The sequence below is a fragment of the Botrytis byssoidea genome (genome assembly GCF_014898295.1).
Source record: "Botrytis byssoidea strain MUCL 94 chromosome Unknown BBYS_004, whole genome shotgun sequence".
NCBI classification, from domain to species: Eukaryota; Fungi; Ascomycota; class Leotiomycetes; order Helotiales; family Sclerotiniaceae; genus Botrytis; species Botrytis byssoidea.
The window spans coordinates 208,096-226,804 of NW_024065845.1; the positions used below are offsets into that span (position 1 = coordinate 208,096).

Here is an 18,709-nt window from a genome sequence, read left to right on the forward strand (position 1 = left end):
TATCTTGCAATGCAATCGAGAAGAAAGCCATAAAATTGGAGAAAGGATAGAAGCAGGGGATTTTTGATCAAAGTCTCTGGTCAACTCCTGCATGGAGGTCCCGTCCTTGATGACCATGAGGGAAGGCAAATGAACCCTCAAATTCTCTCATTTGTGCAATCATCTACCTCACATTGCCATTCATCTTTTTTTATAGATGTTTTTCCCCACGAACATCTCCGACATTCTCTAAGCCATTAGCGTAGCTTAGTTGTTACGAAGTAGTTCGAAGGCTGGATCCCATCTCGCTGTTATTAAGACCAACGTCAAACAATCTGACTAACAAACATGCCATGTGCATTGTTACTCATGCACCGAAGATGGTATAACATCGTGTACCGTCGCCTTGCATTTTTATTCTTCAATGTCTAACTCAGTAAGCTGAGGGCGGCACCGGTTCAAAGATCTGAGTACGAACAGTTGGAGTTCCATAATCCGCCCTGGGCGATCGATTATTCTTGAGACGTATATATTCGAATTCCCTTCGTCCCTCGATACTGTAACTTCTTTTATTCATGATTGCGAGCGATTCTTCAACTTCGCACTATCTCTTATTTCATATCTTGATCATCCATAATCCCACCATCCTTTCGGTGCCGGACTCCGTCCATTTTGGGTAAACATCCCAGCACAAGCATATCGGTAGTCCGGCTATATGCAACCTTTCGCAATATACCCATCTACGTGTCCATTATTGACAATAACCCCTCTATGTTCGAATTCCCATACTTAAGAAATTCATTTCACTTGAATGATGAACTTTCAATTTCTCAGCCTTCTCAACTCATTTGGCTCACCGGCTCACCGCATGTTTATGTTTGATTTATCCATTCTACAGTCGCAGATCAGGCCTGCTTATACATATGGATAACATACAACTCAGTGCATGTATCAGGCAATATCTCCTTATTTTCTCATTCTTTTGACCTCTACTACCTTCATATGACCATTGCACAGCCTCTGTTCTCTTGTTTTGGGTGCGAAACACTTCTTGCAATTTGAAGATAAGATGTTCGCGACAAGATTCTGTCGTAGGAAGTCCTCGAACTTTCCATGCTATCGTCCCTGAAAGCTATCGTTTCCTTGCCATGCTAGGTCTTCGGATCCTTGGCAATTATCGGGCCAGTTTGCAATCTCGTTTCCTCAGTACGGCTTGGAATCAAATTCTTGATGAGTGAGCGTGGTGATGGTACGGGGCGCAGTGTCGTTGTTCTCGTGTCACAAACAAGCAGAACATGCCATGATTCTGCCTGGATGCCCTCAAAACACCCCTTTGAGGTGGCATTTCATCAACCAACCATTGAGTTTTGGATTCAAATCCATAAAACTTCGCCTCCTTACTAGCTTCACTGGATTGTTGTTTCCTGGGGACCTATTGATTACGCATGTACGATTGACTGACATGATCGCAAGATCTGTACTGCACATGGTCAGTCTTTAATTGTCTCATTGACGTCGTCGTTCCTTATCTACTTGATGCACCACCTACCCCTCAACAATAAATATTGCTGATAAGCCCCTCCCAAATCACAAAAAGCTGTTACGGGACCAGTGCGAGTTTTTTCTCCTGCCTGGCTCTTTATAAACACACATTTCTCCACAACAACGACCCGATTTCCCAGCTCTTATATTTATAAAGAAACGAACCTAGGCGCGGTCTTTCACTACAAATATCACTTGTCCGTTTATCACAAAATATCTATGCCGATTCCATCCAGGTCCCGTTATATCAGCTCCCTACCCGCCACGAATCCCACCGATACTATTGCCCACTGCGAGGAGGTTGTAGGATACTTTTCGAAGCTAGGACACGCAAGTAGCTTATACAAGACTGAAGACACTGGCATGGACTTGGTGCAAAACTATTACAACCATCCATCGGCTAAGATACAGTCACCAAAGAACAGTGATAGCATTATTGGGCACAAAGAGAGTTGCAATTCTGATGTAAAAGTCGAACCATATATATCTCCAAAGTCCAAGCATCCTTTTTATATTCACGGTGACGTGCCTCATGACTATGGGTTTCTACAAAATCTAGAATCGCCTTTACATGAAATTTTACGCACTTCATTGCCTATTCGTTCTTTTCAAAACGATGCGGCAAGCAGTACCTCTCCAGCCTTTCGGTCTTACGATTCAGGAGACGGTATAAATACTGTATCCAAATTTCAACCTTTCACATCTCCTCCTTCCGATCTTGAATCTTGTACGGATCTACTTCAAGGTGCTTCTGAAGGTCAACTCGATCCTAGAGCCTATCAAGGGAGCCAGTCAGTGAACAACTCGATTGCGGAACTCAGTTCATACCGAAAAGCCCCCATGGAAGGTCACTATCAAACTAAGAACCTCTCGCCAAGTTCATCTGCTTATGTACCTGTAAAGTACAATCATCATGGTTCTTGTTCTGCCGTTTATTTCAGGCAAGATGGCTTTGAAAACCGTCTGGCACAGCCTCCTCAAGCACTTACATCATATCATTCAATCACAAACGCGGTACCTTTGGGCATGGCACCAATCTCTTCAAGCACAAACAGATCGGATATTCTGACTGTGCACCCCACTGATTTGTGGAAAAATCCTCCTGGAGTCCCGGGCACGCATTGCAGTGGTGCTGTTCTGTCCCACAGTATGTCGCATCCATCGAATATTTCCGTTTCATGTCAAGAATCTCAGAGCTATAATGACGCAAATACTTCGAATAAGAATACAACCGCCCCGAGCTTTCATCCCTCTCATGCCTCTCAATTACCCTATACCAAAATCGCGTATCAACAACATGCTTCCAACTACATAAATTCACATTCACCAATACTTCCTTTTCCCTCGAATGGCGTCCAGATTCTAGGAGAAGTTCATAATATGGGACGAAGCAAAAGCTCAGAAATCGATTATATACGTACTTTAGCAATTGATCAATTCTGCCCGAGAAGCTTTCCAAGCGTATGTCTGCATCCTCAGTGTCAACGCAAGCGAACAAACAAGCCCTGGTTGTACAGTAAATACAAAGACTGGCAAGGCCATTTTATACGTGCTCACCACAAGCAACATCTCTGCGGCTTGCCAGATTGTCCAAATAGCGAAAGGAGGTACGGCACAAAAGCAGAAGCCAAGCGCCATCGGCTTTCTGTTCATCATTTTGGTAAAGCAGATGCTAAACATTGGAAATGCCAGGTTCCGACTTGTCAACGGAGTACTAAGGTGTTCACGAGAAGAGATAAGTAGAATGATCACCGTGATAAATGGCATGGGCCATTCCCATGCCAGTATCAAGGGTGTGTAAGGGGGCTTGATCATGGATTCAAGGACCACGATGCACTTGATCAGCATCGTCGAAAAGAGCATAGAGGCTGGGGTGCTTGGTTTCTGATCCTTGTGTTTATATATAAACCTGTATGAGTCTATCGGTCTGCTCTGCCTACCTGACTGCGAATTCCAGATTTCTTCTCCTCGAAGTGTTTCCTGCTTTCCTTGGGGTACAATTGCATGTAGATAAACTTTCTAAAGTGGGGAAAATTCTGTGTGTATCGAAGCTATTATTTCAGACACGGACAACGTACCTTCAGCCATTTACTTCAATTTATTAGCAAGAAAACATAGTTGAAAATGCGTTCAATTTCTGCGGCTCTGGCACTATCTCGCCATCTACAACTCTTGACGAAACCTGAATTTGCGTGACTCCAAAATTCGAATCATCTTGCACAACTATCTACTGTTTCAACTCCGTGAAAATAACTCGCAGATTGATAAGAAGTTGGAAAGGCTCGCAGCCTCACTATGCAGCGCTTGATATCTGGTGGCTACTTCTTCCGTACCGCAGCACTCGGCAATCTTTCACCGACCTTGCCAAAAGTTTTCTTAGACTGGGGTGTAAGCACGCCTATGTCAGTTAATTTTCTAGTGTACTTCTGTCATGCGGCGTTTCGTAAGTGCATTGGGGAAATTCTTTATCGTTTTCGTAGTATTTTATGCCCCAAACCTCATCAATCAGGACATGAATTCAGGACATGCTGGCAATCTCTCTCGCCTCTGGTGGAATGTGAGGCTTAATCACTTTTATCTGTCAATGATGCGCTCATGCAACTACAGGGGCTATAATGCCCCATATGCAACATCAACAGATTTTGGACAGAATGGCACGTTGACTGTAGGCTGACCGGGCGAAAGATACAAAAAAAATTATGCCCCGTTCTGAGCCTATTGGGCTGCCTGTCGCAAAGCTTCATTCCTAAGGTTTACCTTTATCGACCGCAATTGAGCAAAGAAAATGAGCTGTATGTTTGGGGCATTTCGTACAGATCGCCCTGGGAAGGGCGAAATGCCTAGTTTCGACAGATGCGATCATCATGACACCGTTTGGAAATTGTTGGAATTTTGAGCGACAATTACAGTAGGCTAAATTATAAACTCTATTCTTATTGGTGCGCCGTGTCATCCTAGGTGCTACTCATCATCGCGGTCAAGGTTTGTTTTTCTCCCTGTTGGGCGACTCTTTTCAAGCACTGAGTATCCAGATGCTCCTATCCACCGAGTTGCTACGCCTTTCTAGCAACATGCAGAATATAAGATGTTCTTGACTTCCTTTTATCTCACTTTTTCAAGGAGAAATTATCGTCGAATTCTTTTGTGCCCGCCAGTACTAGAACGACCATCCTGTCGGTATGAAATAGTCATACTTGCTCTGCGTAGCTAATTGACCCCAGTCTTTATGGCTTGGAGTGAGAATACTCTTACGATTGTGCATACGGAGGGAGATATGCCTTTTGTCAGAAGATATACAATGATAAAGGTACAACGCCTGCACGAGATATCACCACATATTGCAGTCAGTCTCTCGGTCCGTTCCTTTTAAAAAAACGATCTTCCAAATGGGTCTAAGTATTCAGATGTGTGTTCTTTCGAGAATTCAACGTGTGAGTAGCATCTTACTGTTTTGCCCAGACTTTTGAATCATAGGCTAATCAGCACACAGAAGTCTTTTAGCAGGGAGAATGCGAATATTCCATTTTTATGTCGGTTGAGTTCAGGGGAAGCGAGTCAGAATGGTACTGATACAGACTGCTTATGGTGAGATAACTGCAAAAAAGCAATACGAACCCTTCATTTTCGTTTCTTTCTGAGCACGATGTGCTTCAAACCAGAGCCTTTTTGGGCTCAAGGCTGGCTATCTACTCTAGCGTTTTAGAGAGCCAAAATTTGGAGCAAAGCTCTCCCCTATTCCAGGTGGTCTGTTTGCGGTATCTTTATTCCATTCAGTAGCTAGACTTGGACAAAATCTCAATATTATACAGTATTTCTAGAAATAGGTTCCTCATCATCCATTTTCTCCTATCTTATGAGCGAATTCCTGACAATCTGCCTTGCTTTTTGAGGCTTCTACAATGTGCCAATTTTTTCAATAGACAAGGTATGTAGACTGCCCCAGAAGCTGCCCCATTTGCCCTAAGTATTCCCCATACCAGACTTACGATCTTGATTGGAGGTATGAAGAACTGCTCCTTTCGGTGAGCTTTACTTACTTCAACTCACACTTTAGGTTCGAAGATGCTCTTGATATCATGCCCTTGGGTTACCCCAAGGATGCCCTAACTCTTCCACTTGAATTTTAAATAGCATAGAATGGCCTTAACCCCTTCGTTCTATGAACAAAAAAGAATCACTCAACATCTTCAATCTTTGGGTGGCAGTGGCAAGTTCAAGCACCATCAATCTTCTGAGAATATTTTATAGTTTCTTGATTATTCCCCAAGAGAAAATTGGCGAGATGAGTTCTCACGGCAACCAATTTACGAGTCCCACTTGGGAGGAACAGTACATTCACGATCGTGCTCTTTATCAACAACCAGAAGGTCCGGTAGCGTATGCTTTCAGGCTTCCACCAAGATTTCAGCATCAAGATCCAGTCATTACCCCAGGCTATAGCACTTTTACGCCTGCATCTATTACCACAGCTCCCATCCAACCTGCTGTCCAGATGCAACAACCATACGCGTATTCATACACCGACGGAGGAGCACAATACAGCGATCAAATTCAGCCACACGATTCCCAATCTCCGCCCTTTGACCGCCCGACAATGTCAACCAGCATCGAACCTCAGGAAGCTTGGCCTTTAGGGAATCGCTATCAGCAACAGGCAACTTATACACCCACATACACACCCACGTTCGCACCTATTGACAACATCCCTCTTGAACAACTTGCCGCCACTCGCAACCCGACTCATCAAACTGATATGCAAATCAATGCCTCATATGATGCGGATGCGAGTTCAGACGTCTGGAGTCCGGGGATCTGTCAACATGCAAGTTGCCTTGCGAAGTCTTCAGACAAGCAAAAGAACTACCGAGAACACTCGGATTGGCGACGTCATTGGTTTCGTGTACATGATAAGCAATATCAATGTCCGATTGATGGTGCCATGTTCGGAACGGCCAATGAACTTAACCGCCATGATGAAGCTATACATCAAACCGGTGCCAAAAAGCATTACTGTCATATCGGAGGATGCCAAGCTCGTGCGAGAGAGTTCAACAGGAAAGACAAGTTTCGCGAGCATAATGACAGGTGGCATGGACCTTATTGCTGTCTTGTTCCTTACTGCGATCGGGGATCTGGCAATGGATTTAAAGAACAGGTGTTGTTGACGGACCATATGCACAGTCGTCATGCGTGAGGCTTCTTGTAAAAGATGGCTATGAGAGAAATGATTCATAACAGGTATGAAGACTTTTCCCAGCTAAAGGAATGCAGGGCTAACATCGCAATTTTTCATCTTAGAATTATATGTATGGGTCTATATATAAGGTGCCCCGGTTGCATAGCACTAGCATTTTTTTCGGTAACGATTGATGAGGATCTTGTCACGGGCGACTGTTGGGGTTGTGGTTGTGTTGAAATGAGCTTTTTGTGTTATGTTAAAGGGAATCGTGTTTGTTTGCTGACGATACCCATGATTTTTACGCGATGTTTAAATATCAGTCTTTTGGATTTCTCGTTGAATTATTTCGGTGGACTTTTTCAATTTCCCAAACAATTACATATCTATAATCCTTCTCATGTATCTCCAAGATGATGTCCGTAATGTCGTGGAAGTCAACAAGCCCACCACGAAAGCTTGTTGTGCTAGACCATTGTGTAGGCCTCCTTGTGGCGGTGGTTCGATCGAACCTAGCAGAATTTCGGGATATCAGCAGATGTTTTGAGCAGTGACCTGGCTGGTGGAGTGTGTATGTATAGTAGATCAATCTAGGTATCCGACGGTACCATTAATGTATTGAGACCCTTCCAGTATACGGTTCCTCGAGAGACACACTTACGGTAAGATTGTGAGTGGGTTGATGTTTCATTCCATATGATCGGCAAACGGGCGCCAGTTCTAAATAACAAAACTGTCGTCTTTGCAAGATAGTGAGAGTAAACAAACGTATTTCAAACTTTTGTCTGCACCAAGATTTCAGACACCTGTCCGAATCACGCTGCAACGCAAGCTCTAACACAACCTAGATAGGTCCACGTATTAAAACCTATGAAGCCCATAAGCCATTCATGTTGATTTATTAAGTTGTCGCTCAGAACATACATAGGTTTTGATGTGGATTGGTGATTTTGGGGGAACTGGTGGTCCGAGCCTGCCGGCTGCACTGCTAATGTAGTGCAAAAAGCAAAATATACGCTAGCAATTGACCTCATCTGTATCTCGACTTTACAATATTGACACCAACGATACTCTGGGTGCTTGCACAGCTCTCGCAGCGGCCAAGATGTGGTGACGGTAGGCAAAGAATTGATCTCTTCGGCATAACTCAATATCGCTCTCCCAAAAGAATTGCCAGGGTTCCAAATGTCCGAGTTGTGTGTTACTTCCCCCTGTGCTGGCCAGGGTCTGGTATGATGACTGCTGTCGAATGAAGAATCACCTTTAGCTTCACTGGCATTGGTTACGGTGTCTGTATGGGGCATTTTTTCGGTAGCTGCGATCAGTGTCGTAGTAGTGTCAACAGTCGCTGTGCTTTACACCGTTTGGGCGGTTGTGATGAATACGAACATTATTCTTTGACATCCGGGAAACAATTTTGCCCCTAGCATGTGTTCCGTTGCCCAAAGCAATTTGGACAAGAGACCTTTATGTCTGACCGATTAGAATTGACTTTATCGGACGTCTAGGATACACACAAAACCGAATTGCATTGTTGCTTGTGGGGAAGCGCAGCTTTTTATGCGTGGCTCGCCTGTGAGCTCGGTGACCTAATCATACAATTGCCCAAGGCGCTTTAAGAACGCGAGACAGAGAACAAAGTAGGTCTCTCAATGTTTGGCAGGAATTTATCGCCGCAAATGTGTTCGCCCTAGGCGATTCAAAGCCATGAGTATAGAAAGGTAGGAAATCCGCTCGCCTAGAATTAAAACACTTCAAAGCTCTCGATTATTATTGACCTCAGTCTCGTGAGTCGAAGAAGACGGATCGATTCGATATACGCGAGGTTATTCGTGTTACCGGTATTTCCAGCATCTCAGTTTCAGACTCAATGAATAACCTAGGTCTAACACGCATTTTCGTTGCCGAATCAAACGGTCACTACAGAACTACTTTCAAGGTCAATTTCTTCGAACCGCAGCGAAAGTTCTTGTCATCTGGTGAATCTGCCCATGATTGCCCATCATGTACAATTGCCCCTACACTAATGCACCAGCAACCACGAGGACAACTTCCTCTCCCAATGTAGTTTGAGCTTCTACTGCTCTTCATGAGGACCGGTTCCGATCGGAGCTTCATTAGGCAGGCAAGGAGAAAAGGCCGCAATGTAGGTAAATTTCATAATTGCTCTACCTCAGCCTCGCTATGTGCTAAGACATTTGCTGGATCTATGAGATTCACTTCATTTTTGAAGTATTTTCCAGTCCAATCTGTAGATGCAAATTGTTTATTTCAATCTAGCTTTTGTTTTGTTCCATTTGATCTATTGAAGTTGCTACATCACTGTTTACCCCGCCATAAAAAAATTATCTTCGATGTTCAATCCTCACGATCACCAGCCTTTCCTCACAATTTTCCATAAGCCACCCTTTCTCTCTATGTTTCTTTGCCTTTTTTTCCTTCTTGTAGATGCTTTGCACTGCCCAATGTTGAGATTCATCAATATTCTCATTATAGTTACTTCATTGGCCGAAATGCAATCTGTGAGGCCCCAATTGCCCGGCTTCTGGACACCATTCAATACCAATTGCTATTCATCTGAGGCGGGTATAACGAGGGGTTAGAGCTTTTCAATTGCCCTCTAAAAAGAGCGTCACTTACAGCCATAATGCCCTCTTAACTATAGTATAATGCTCAGCCTGCCCAAAATGATGAAAGTAATATGGGGTGTATAAGATCTTTCTTTCGCCTACAAATTGTTCATACAAAAACATGTTAAGTATCTAGAAGGAACTTGAGGCCCGTCACAAATTTGTATTTTCTCATTTCGATTTAGAAGCATATCTAGTATGATAAGCCCAGCGCAAACTTTCATTCAATAAGGACGATTAGTCTTCGGTGAGTCTTATCAATAGACGCTATATTCTTGGGCATTTGAAAGTTGTATTTTTACTAATGATGACTTTCCGCAAACGTAGATACTCATTCAGGGGCGCGGAACACTATTTGCGAAATATTACCTCTATTTGACTAAGTTCCCGTGCTATTAACTTCACAAATTGTTGGAAAATATTGTCTGCGATACAACAAAGAATTATGGCGTGTAGGGTGTGTAGATTGTGTGGCTTCAGGGAAGACCAATGCCATTGTCAGCATGCTAGCCAGGATTTACCTCCCAACCCTCGGTACATAACCACCAACAACATTTTTCGCCCTGATGGCTACTCAAACTTAGTCCATGAGGCCTATGTTAGCAATGTCCCCTATTGTTCTCAATCAGTGGATTCAAGTCCTATTGGAAACCAGTCCACACACCAGTTTCAAAATCCATGCATCCCTTATTCCAGTGGTTACGCATCATTCACTCAATCATTCTGCACTTCAACTGGAGAACCCTATGATTCCCCGTCTCTCTCTCTCGATCCAGGAGCATTCGCCAACAATGCGCATTTACATGTACCAAGTGTCGGGTGGATGAAACAAAGTCATGTGGGCAATGAAGCGATTCAATCGAGCTTTGCGAAGCCAGGGCAGTCAAATGAGCCTGAAGCGGGGTGGCAGAGTTTGGGGAATCCAGATACACAGCACTATTTCAATACTAAATACCCCTCAACCAATTACACTTCGATAAAAAGCTCGCAAGCGTATTCCCTTAGTGGGTGTGATTCATCAGGATATGTAAGCAACTGGGAGCAAGATCTAAGTCAGCAGAACAACCTTGTGGCTTCAGTAAATGAAGTAATGCAAGTCGCTACAGAAGATAATAGCCGAATGAACCAAGCAGATATTATTTTGAGAGGTCATAAGCCTTCCGATACATCGGAGGCTCAATATGCTTTCGTCAATATGGCCCAATCGCAGTATTCACCTTCCTATTCATACGATCATTCTCGAATCCAGGAAGTCGCCACAAATCATGAGCCAGCAGCTTTGGACAACCAAAACCAATATTCACCATCAGGCACTATAATTGATCAGTGTCAGTTTCCTTGCAAGTGTCCACATGAAAAGTGTAGGCGCAACAATACAAAGATCTTTACAGACTCTTCCGGCTTGCAAGCCCACTGGTATAGAGCACATGAAAAGCGATTCTTATGCCCAAGGTGCAATGCGATATTCGGCACAACTGCGGAAGTCAGGCGTCACTCGACAGCTATCCATATCGATGGCCCTAAGGAATTTACTTGCGATATCCCACGTTGTGCTGGCCGCGCAAAGGAGTTCAACAGAAAGCATCGCTTAAAGGAACACATGGAGAAATGGCATGGCTTTTACTCCTGTTCTGCTGTGGATTGCTCTCGGGGTCCTGGACACGGTTTTAAGGATCAGGCATTGCTGAAAGATCACCTATTAAAATCTCATGGCTATGGTGAACTTAGGTGAACCTGTCATCAGAAGTCCTTAGAGGCAGTGAACTTCAAATGTGACCTACCCTTGTGGAAAGATATCAATGATGTCAAGTATCAGGCACATATTAGATTGAAATAACGGTACGAAATCACAGCACCATACCCTTGTAAACGTTACTAACGCTTTTTAGATTTATTTGAGTCAAATTAAAGCCTAGCCTCAACTCACAATGTGAGAAACACGACCGCATGAGTGAGTGAATAACTCATGTTAATCGATGTCTTTACTTTGAAAGTCAGGATCGACACCGATGTCGACACTACTCAGACATGCAAATGGGCCATTGGATTAACCTCTTGGGGAGGAGAATTTGCATTCGACATTTACTCACTGTTTGGCAAATTTATGATGAATCACTATTAACGATTTCTTAATGATGGGTTGGAGGTTTTTGGGTCTTTGATTTCTAATGTCTTGAGCTTCTATGTAACTGGTCGTTCAAATTACAAAATCTTCACGCTGTTCGTATCCAATCCACCTCTACCAGATTAAGAAGTCATTAAGCAAAGAAATTGGCTCCAACTATTCAGTGTGATGTGGTAGTATAGTTACGACCAACTAGGATCTATTAAGATGACCAAGATGAGGCTGGAGCAACAACCACTTAATCAATCCGGATCTGAAGAGTTTGCAAATATTCCAAATATTTAAACCCATAACTTTCCCCCTTAGCAAAATTGCTCAAGATGCAGCAATTTTATTCATTTCTTCTTACTTTCCAGCGATTTATCACCTGTGGCCGATTAAAGAGACCCCCATCTAGATTAAAAGCCGAAGATTCTGCCTCGAATATTACCTTGCGAGCAACATAGCCATGACTCGAAGAAATTTTGATCAATCAAATTGCGACAATTCGGAACACGAATCAGCCTCGTATTGCACATACAGCACTTGCAGTAGTGCATACAGCGATGGACAATGCCCCAATTCTACCAAAGTTCCAAGGTCCTGCCTCGACACTGATGTACACGGCAACAACGTATTGAGAGGCTTTCCCAGCATCTTTCCAGATATTATCGAATCAGATTGTACCGACTCAAATTGGGGCAATCCTCAAATTTTGTGAGTGACCATTCCCCGCAGGACGAGCCTTGTTGTGCTGACAGTGCATTTTCGCTAGTCCCAATGAGGAATGGCTCCACAATGCCCCAAACCTCCCCTTTCCCTCAGCCGATGGCAAATTTTGGGTGCCTAATTTGACGTGCGATCCCAAAATCGAAAGTTCGTTTGGTCCAATGATTTACGATTCTCAAATATTTGAGAATTTTGATTTTGATGATTCTTGGTTGATTGACGGCATCTCTTCACAATGGCTTCCTTGTACTGAACAATTTCAATCTGGTAAACCGAGTCACGAGAAGCTGTTAAACATCTCAACAGGCCCTGGAATATCGGCTCAAGGTAGCGAATATGCTGATCTTTTGGAGTCTAATTTCTGCGGGCCGGCTCAGTGTGATTGGGCTGGATGTACTTCAAAGGCAACATTTTCCACCCCAAAAGCTTTCAACAAACATCTAAAGAATATACACTTGAGACCCTTGGTCTGTGACGCTGAGGGTTGTGGCTATCAGAAACCATTTAGAAATAAGTATGACTTGGAACGACACCGACAAACTGCACATGTTCGTGCACGTAACCACGAGTGTCCATTTGTGCACTGTGGAGACATAGGGTTCGCCCGCAAAGACAAACTATGGGTTCATATCCGGGAATGTCATGATAAACCATCTACTGTCAGTACGTGTCCTGTCAGTCACTGCGGGAAAGAAGTTGAGACACCTGTCTCCGAGCACATACAGAAAGAACACGGAAGTTTTGAATGCGGGTTGAGCACGTGTGGAACAAAGCAAAGTCGCTTCACGGACATTCAGCTCGAGGGTCATTTGAAAAATGCGCATGGATTGAACTCTGGTGAAGCTTCGAAAGCTGTTGGTGCGTCCAAGAAAACTTCAGATAAAACGATACGAAGAAGGGATTTCTACACAAAATCAGAGATAAGAGAATGTGCTATCTGCAGTCCCTGAATGTTTGCTCGAGTGGATTTATCTTATTCAGTATATGGTGATACGTTTAGGGGTGGTGCAAACTGTAAATGCAGAAGACGAGATTTTATATGGGTACAAATGTGTTTGATTTATGTATCATTTTACTCGGTTATTTTTTTATATCTGGTCACTTTCTTATGTTATAGACAATACGATGGGTAGTGATAGTTTTAAAATTCTGCTTATATCGATAGGGTATCACATCTTAACTTTTCCAAAACTTCCCATACAAAGAACCCAAATATTGGGCAACCTAGCACACTCGTCTGAAAGCTTTCACCTTATTTCTTGATAATCCGTATCTAGCAGGTTCCACACTGAGTCTGGGGATATTGGGACAAAGAAAAATCGTTAAAAATGGGATGTCTGTTGAAGTTTTCCAACGTGACTGCACATCCTCATAAATCTTCTATAATTTACAGGTCTTGTGTGTTGTTGTCAGTACTGCAGGTGGTACATTGGCAATAAAATGTATTACATTGAATTATTAATAAGATCGATTTCTTTGCTTATATTTCATGTATCAAATACTCATTCCACTTAGATACACACCAAATCTACAGATACTAGAAGAGCTTCTGACATCATGTAAAAGTTTGCGACCTCCCTGCAACGGGTCTTTTAGTGGTGGATCCAGGTTCATTAGTTGTTTTCCTATTCGGAGCTTTCTTTTCTAAAGGCCTCCTAGCATCACTTTGCTTGTGAAGTTTGTCTCTAGGGTCGCTCTGCTTAGAAGGTACGACCCTGGAACTTTTGTAGCTAGAATCATTCCGCTTGTGGGGTATAGTTTTGGAGCTACTTTGGCTAGGAAGCTTGTCCCCGGAACCACTCTGTCTGAGAGGTCTCGGCTTGGAATGTCCCTGGCTAGAAGTTCCTTCCCCAGAAGTACGCTGACTAGAAAGCTTATCTCTAGAACTATCCTGGCCGGGAGGCTTGATCTCACGACGCTTTCCTTCGGTCTGTCTACCGTCGGAATCTTTACTCTTCAGACTTCTCTGTAGCACTTTCGGTGCACTTGTCGACCCATTTACAGGTTCAGAAACCGTTCTGGTTGGCTTTGGCTTTCTCTTATTGAGATCATTTGCCCAAATGAATTCGTCGTCCTCAGTCAGCACAGGTCTACCACTCGCCGGGCAACACAGCAAATGATCTTTTCTCTTGGAGTCATATAGCCATCCTTTTGTAGGATCCACTATCACATCAGTCGAAGATGGAAGCTTGAAGTCCACATTTAAGCCTCTGATCTCGTGAGCAAGCCTAAATATGTCTTCTCTGAGGGCCTGTGTCGCAAAACCGGATATCCAACTGTCATATCCTATGTCTTTTTTTCTTTTTATCCGAATTTTTGTGCAAGCTTCGAAAAGTTTCAATTTTGCCGATGTCTTACTGTCGGTACTGTACAGCACCCCCAGGGTTTCTTTGGTTATAATCTCGTTGGATCGTACACTAGTGGGGCGATGAGCCATATCGGCGTAGTAACTAATGTAGTCGGGATCTTGATATCTAATTGCAGGCGCCTTCTTCCCTCCCTTTTGATCAGACATTTCTTTCAAGCATTCATAGAACCATATGTAATCGTCGGACTCAGTGCACATAGTGACTTTATTCGTCACAGGGTCCGTAACCTTTTCAGCGCTGTGGACGAGCTTAAATGCGAAAGGTGCGCATATTTTAATCAGTTTGCCGTCTTCTGTTAAGACAGGTTCTATGGCACGTTCCCCAAGTTCAAGAAGAACAACTTTTGAAGTCTGTATAATCGTGGCCTCCATGTTGCATCAATCGGGATGTGTATAAACAGCAAATAAGTTGTAGTTCGGTGCATAAATTCATCAAGGAATTGATTATCATCCCGTAATAATGGAAAGAGTGTACAGAATGCTTAAATAAAAGTTCTCGCTGCCTTTTATCTAACCGACATGTTGTTGAAAATCCAACATTGTAACACAAACAAGGTCGAATATGCGAGGGTTTCCCAAATTTTCTTTATCGGGAGGTCATTCATGAAGGCCAAAAAAAAAAATGCTTCTTTACCGTACCACAAATCCGGTAACAAAAATACGGAACAAACGTGGCTTTGTGGAAACTTTCAACCTATCTAAAATTTGCGTGTTGGGGGCCAGGTTGAACAAGCAACGGGCGCTTACCAACGAAAATCGAACCGACTTTGGGGGCCATTTAGTGAAGATCTAGATCAATTGAAAGGCGCGATAAGTTCTGAAACAGCGGAATGAAGAATTACGGGAATAGAATGATCATAGCAGAGTTGCCTGTTTGTTGTAGTGGCCGCGGGTTATCCCAAATAAGCGCCACAGCTCATCTCGGCGTTAACATATATCTTCCAACATATCATTGACGTAGAAGAGATAGTATTTAAAAAAAAATCGAATCCAATAAAATAGAGGTTTGGATTTTAGCTAATATTGAATATACACCTACTTAGTATAGAGAGCTACATATTAAACCTGAAGTATCGATGTCTGTAGCACTTACTACGAGCCTCGAAGACATGCACAAACCAATGAAGATAAGCATGAGATGAACTAACCACTACTCTCATCTGCAGATTTGTATTCATATGGTATTTGTAGGTTGCATGAGTGAAAGTATCATATAAATTCAATTCAATGAACACAAGACAGAAAGCCACGCGTGCAATCCCTCGAACTGTCTTACATTTCGTTAAATAATGCAAGGCCAGATTTAGTTAAACAGAGCCTCAAGCTAAGTATCTTTCCGAGATGGAGAAGTTGAAGCGCATTGCCTTTTCTGCAATCGCGATGTTGGGGTAACTGGTTCAGACTAACAAACTAAATACAATCTTTCAGTGTTTTACAGTATCTCGATTGAAAATAGAAATGCAATCCAACATTCAGCAGGTGCCAGAGGTAAGCAATGAATCTCGATCCCGTTTCGAACTTACATTCAATGCCTTATGCTTACAGCAACTCACGAATAAATTCATACAGACACCATCCCATCACATATGTGGTCTCACTACACCACCCCGGTCCTCTCGGCACACACAAATGCCCTCGAATAGCCTCAATCGTATAGATGCTTATACATTTTTTTTGTGGGGGGGGGGGGGAAACAAAATTGCCTGACCAAGTTATAATCGCACATGCTAGCTTTCCAAGGAGGTCGTCTATAGGTATCAAAAGCCCCAAAAAGGATCCAAAAAACAGAAGTTCATTTAACACTGCATTGCATTCAAGATAGATTGAGCGATTGAAGTGTTTAAACGAATGATACATATTTCCATGGTGAGAGTCAGCATTCCGTATCTTCTGTCTTAAGATCAAGATCACTCTTGTGACATCAAAGTCACTTTACTTTGCTCAATCACACGGGATCTTCAACAGATCGAAATCGAATGCCTTTCTCCCGATTTAAATCATAAATTTGCACGAACTGTTAAAGATTGAGCAGAAGCTCATCCTACACAGTGTACAGATTCTTGTAGAGATTCTTTGGGCATTGTGCTAGATTAAAATATCGATGGCATATTGCATCAATTCAACTGGGATAAGAATAATTTATCGCCCGTCTAGGATTCGTATTTCTACGATACTCCAGTCAGTGCAGGAATCCCCCGGGGCTTGCACGGCTTTACTAAGTTTGAGCGTCGAACAAATCACAAACATGTTGAGTAACTTTCTAGTATATCGTTTTTAACCTTTCACCTTCATCTTTCCTTCTATTGTTTTATTCTTCAAGAAAGACATGCCATTTGAGCCCCACTATTGTTAGTGCACCAGGCAGCTCCTGTTTGAAAAATTTTCTGTAGAGTTGCCCGTTGGAACGGAGGTCTACTCAGCGCCCGCTCCCTGCTCTCTTCCTCCAAGTCTGCGTGTGTCCGGGCAGGCATAGGCACAGACATTCCGGATGTCTTGACACCAACAGTGGGGTTACCATGCTGCGTAAAGTAACTTGGGTATAGAGCGTGTTTGTCTTGTTGTATTACACAACATGCCGAGTCACTGGACTGATGCACCTTTGATTGCAAGTTCCTTGGAAACACGATGTAACTACGTGTGACAATGGCTTTTCTCGAACAAAAGGTGACTATTTTACATGTAGCAAAAAGAACTATGGGCCACTTGAGCGTTATGTTTCAAGTTTTACAGTGGCATACAATGGCTCAAAGGTTAACAAGCTGATCGCTTTCACCAACAGCGTTAATGTAGCACCATGCCTAGGAAACACTTCCGGTCATACGTTGAAAGTAGTTTTATGTCTTCAAGGCCTTTAAAAGATTGTTATTCTATCGAAGCATACATAAACGCAGCAGACTGCTGAATGGCCCCAAGAATCCCCGCCTGTCCCAGCACAGCCTCAGAAGCCTTGAACGACGGCATATCTAACGTTCCTCTAGTCTGAGCTAGTTTCACGGCGATTTCGTAGACAGCCTTTTGACGAGGTGTCACGCTCGATGGACAGTCTCCCGCTAGCATGCCTGCAACTTGCGAGGCTGTTAAGCCTGCTTTCTCAGCCAAGATCTTGTGCGCATAAATTCCATATGTCGCTTTGGTGACTGATAAAACGCCGAGAATAGCACATTCAGCTTCGCTGGGGACTAGCAGACCAGCCACGGCTAATTGCAAATTCACCCAAGGCTGTGCAACCGTTGGCGTGTAACTGATTTCGATATTAATTTGGGTATCTAATCAAAGCATTTCTAGGACAGTACTAACAGCAGCATATTGAACGGTCCTTGCAGTGATCCATCTGCATCTTCTGTGACGATAGTATTTTTATATACAGCCTTTGTAGTATTTGCCAGATAATTGTATTGAACAAGTTGAGCCTCATCGAGATTATCACTTGACGGCGTGAGAGGGGAAAATCTGATGGCTCCTGTACAAGATGAGGATATCATATTGCAGGATCGAGACGAAGCGGAACGAGGTAGGTTTACGGATATGACAAGAACTGAAGATACGCAAAGCATAAAATTGAGAGCAATAATCACATATTTGACTGGAACGAGCCATTATGTCGAAAGGTGGGGATTATATAGACCAGAAGTAAATAGATGAATCTGACATATACATAAGAAACAAGTGAAGCATGAAGGTCACACGTGCATACAGGCAAATGAAGAAATTGAAGAAATTACCTTGTGATCCGGTCAAATAGAATCACCCTTGTTCAATATGTGCAGTTGCGGCGTAGGATCACTTGCAAATAATTTGAAAGCTCCACATTTGATATGGAGATGCTGTCGTAACACATTGCACTAGTATATGGTGAACTCTTTGGGTCTACAAATGAGCCAAGGGGTTAGCTAAGCTGATAACGACTGTGTCAAATCGGCCTCGATTAGCATGAGATACATATTGTACCAAAGGCTAGAGAGACATAATTGCATTACATGTAGCTATTGAATGAGAAACTAATCCTTGTGTCATTGAATGCATGATTGTTCTCTTTTTTTTTTTTCATGATAGCTCGCTTCGAGCCAGGGGGGGAGACGTATCACTAATATCCATCTCAGTCAATCGACCGCCCTCGAGGCTTAAAATTAATTAAATAAAATGCAGAGGGTATCGAACTTTTCCTTCAAAACAAAACACTC

The 18,709-nt window shown here is 43.0% G+C and overlaps 6 protein-coding genes across 6 annotated transcripts; 4 read left to right on the forward strand and 2 right to left on the reverse strand.

The window, feature by feature from the left end:
- Positions 1-1,740: 1,740 nt before the first annotated feature.
- Positions 1,741-3,264, forward strand: EAE97_002180 (uncharacterized protein; the record flags this gene model as incomplete). The annotated part of the gene is made up of 1 exon (XM_038872691.1): positions 1,741-3,264. One exon carries the CDS (start codon positions 1,741-1,743, stop codon positions 3,262-3,264), a length of 1,524 nt encoding a protein of 507 aa, XP_038735897.1.
- A 2,539-nt stretch (positions 3,265-5,803) lies between these two features.
- Positions 5,804-6,715, forward strand: EAE97_002181 (uncharacterized protein; the record flags this gene model as incomplete). The annotated part of the gene is made up of 1 exon (XM_038872692.1): positions 5,804-6,715. The coding sequence occupies one exon, from the start codon at positions 5,804-5,806 to the stop codon at positions 6,713-6,715; it is 912 nt and encodes a 303-aa protein (XP_038735898.1).
- Positions 6,716-9,772: 3,057 nt separating this feature from the next.
- EAE97_002182 (uncharacterized protein) lies at positions 9,773-11,059 on the forward strand (the record flags this gene model as incomplete). Its single annotated transcript, XM_038872693.1, has 1 exon — positions 9,773-11,059. The coding sequence occupies one exon, from the start codon at positions 9,773-9,775 to the stop codon at positions 11,057-11,059; it is 1,287 nt and encodes a 428-aa protein (XP_038735899.1).
- Positions 11,060-11,900: 841 nt separating this feature from the next.
- On the forward strand, positions 11,901-13,110 carry EAE97_002183 (uncharacterized protein; the record flags this gene model as incomplete). The annotated part of the gene is made up of 2 exons (XM_038872694.1): positions 11,901-12,148; positions 12,207-13,110. The coding sequence occupies 2 exons, from the start codon at positions 11,901-11,903 to the stop codon at positions 13,108-13,110; spliced, it is 1,152 nt and encodes a 383-aa protein (XP_038735900.1).
- Positions 13,111-13,715: 605 nt separating this feature from the next.
- EAE97_002184 (uncharacterized protein) lies at positions 13,716-14,900 on the reverse strand (the record flags this gene model as incomplete). The annotated part of the gene is made up of 1 exon (XM_038872695.1): positions 13,716-14,900. One exon carries the CDS (start codon positions 14,898-14,900, stop codon positions 13,716-13,718), a length of 1,185 nt encoding a protein of 394 aa, XP_038735901.1.
- Positions 14,901-17,390: 2,490 nt separating this feature from the next.
- Positions 17,391-18,010, reverse strand: EAE97_002185 (uncharacterized protein; the record flags this gene model as incomplete). Its single annotated transcript, XM_038872696.1, has 2 exons — positions 17,391-17,769; positions 17,826-18,010. The coding sequence occupies 2 exons, from the start codon at positions 18,008-18,010 to the stop codon at positions 17,391-17,393; spliced, it is 564 nt and encodes a 187-aa protein (XP_038735902.1).
- Positions 18,011-18,709: the final 699 nt, after the last annotated feature.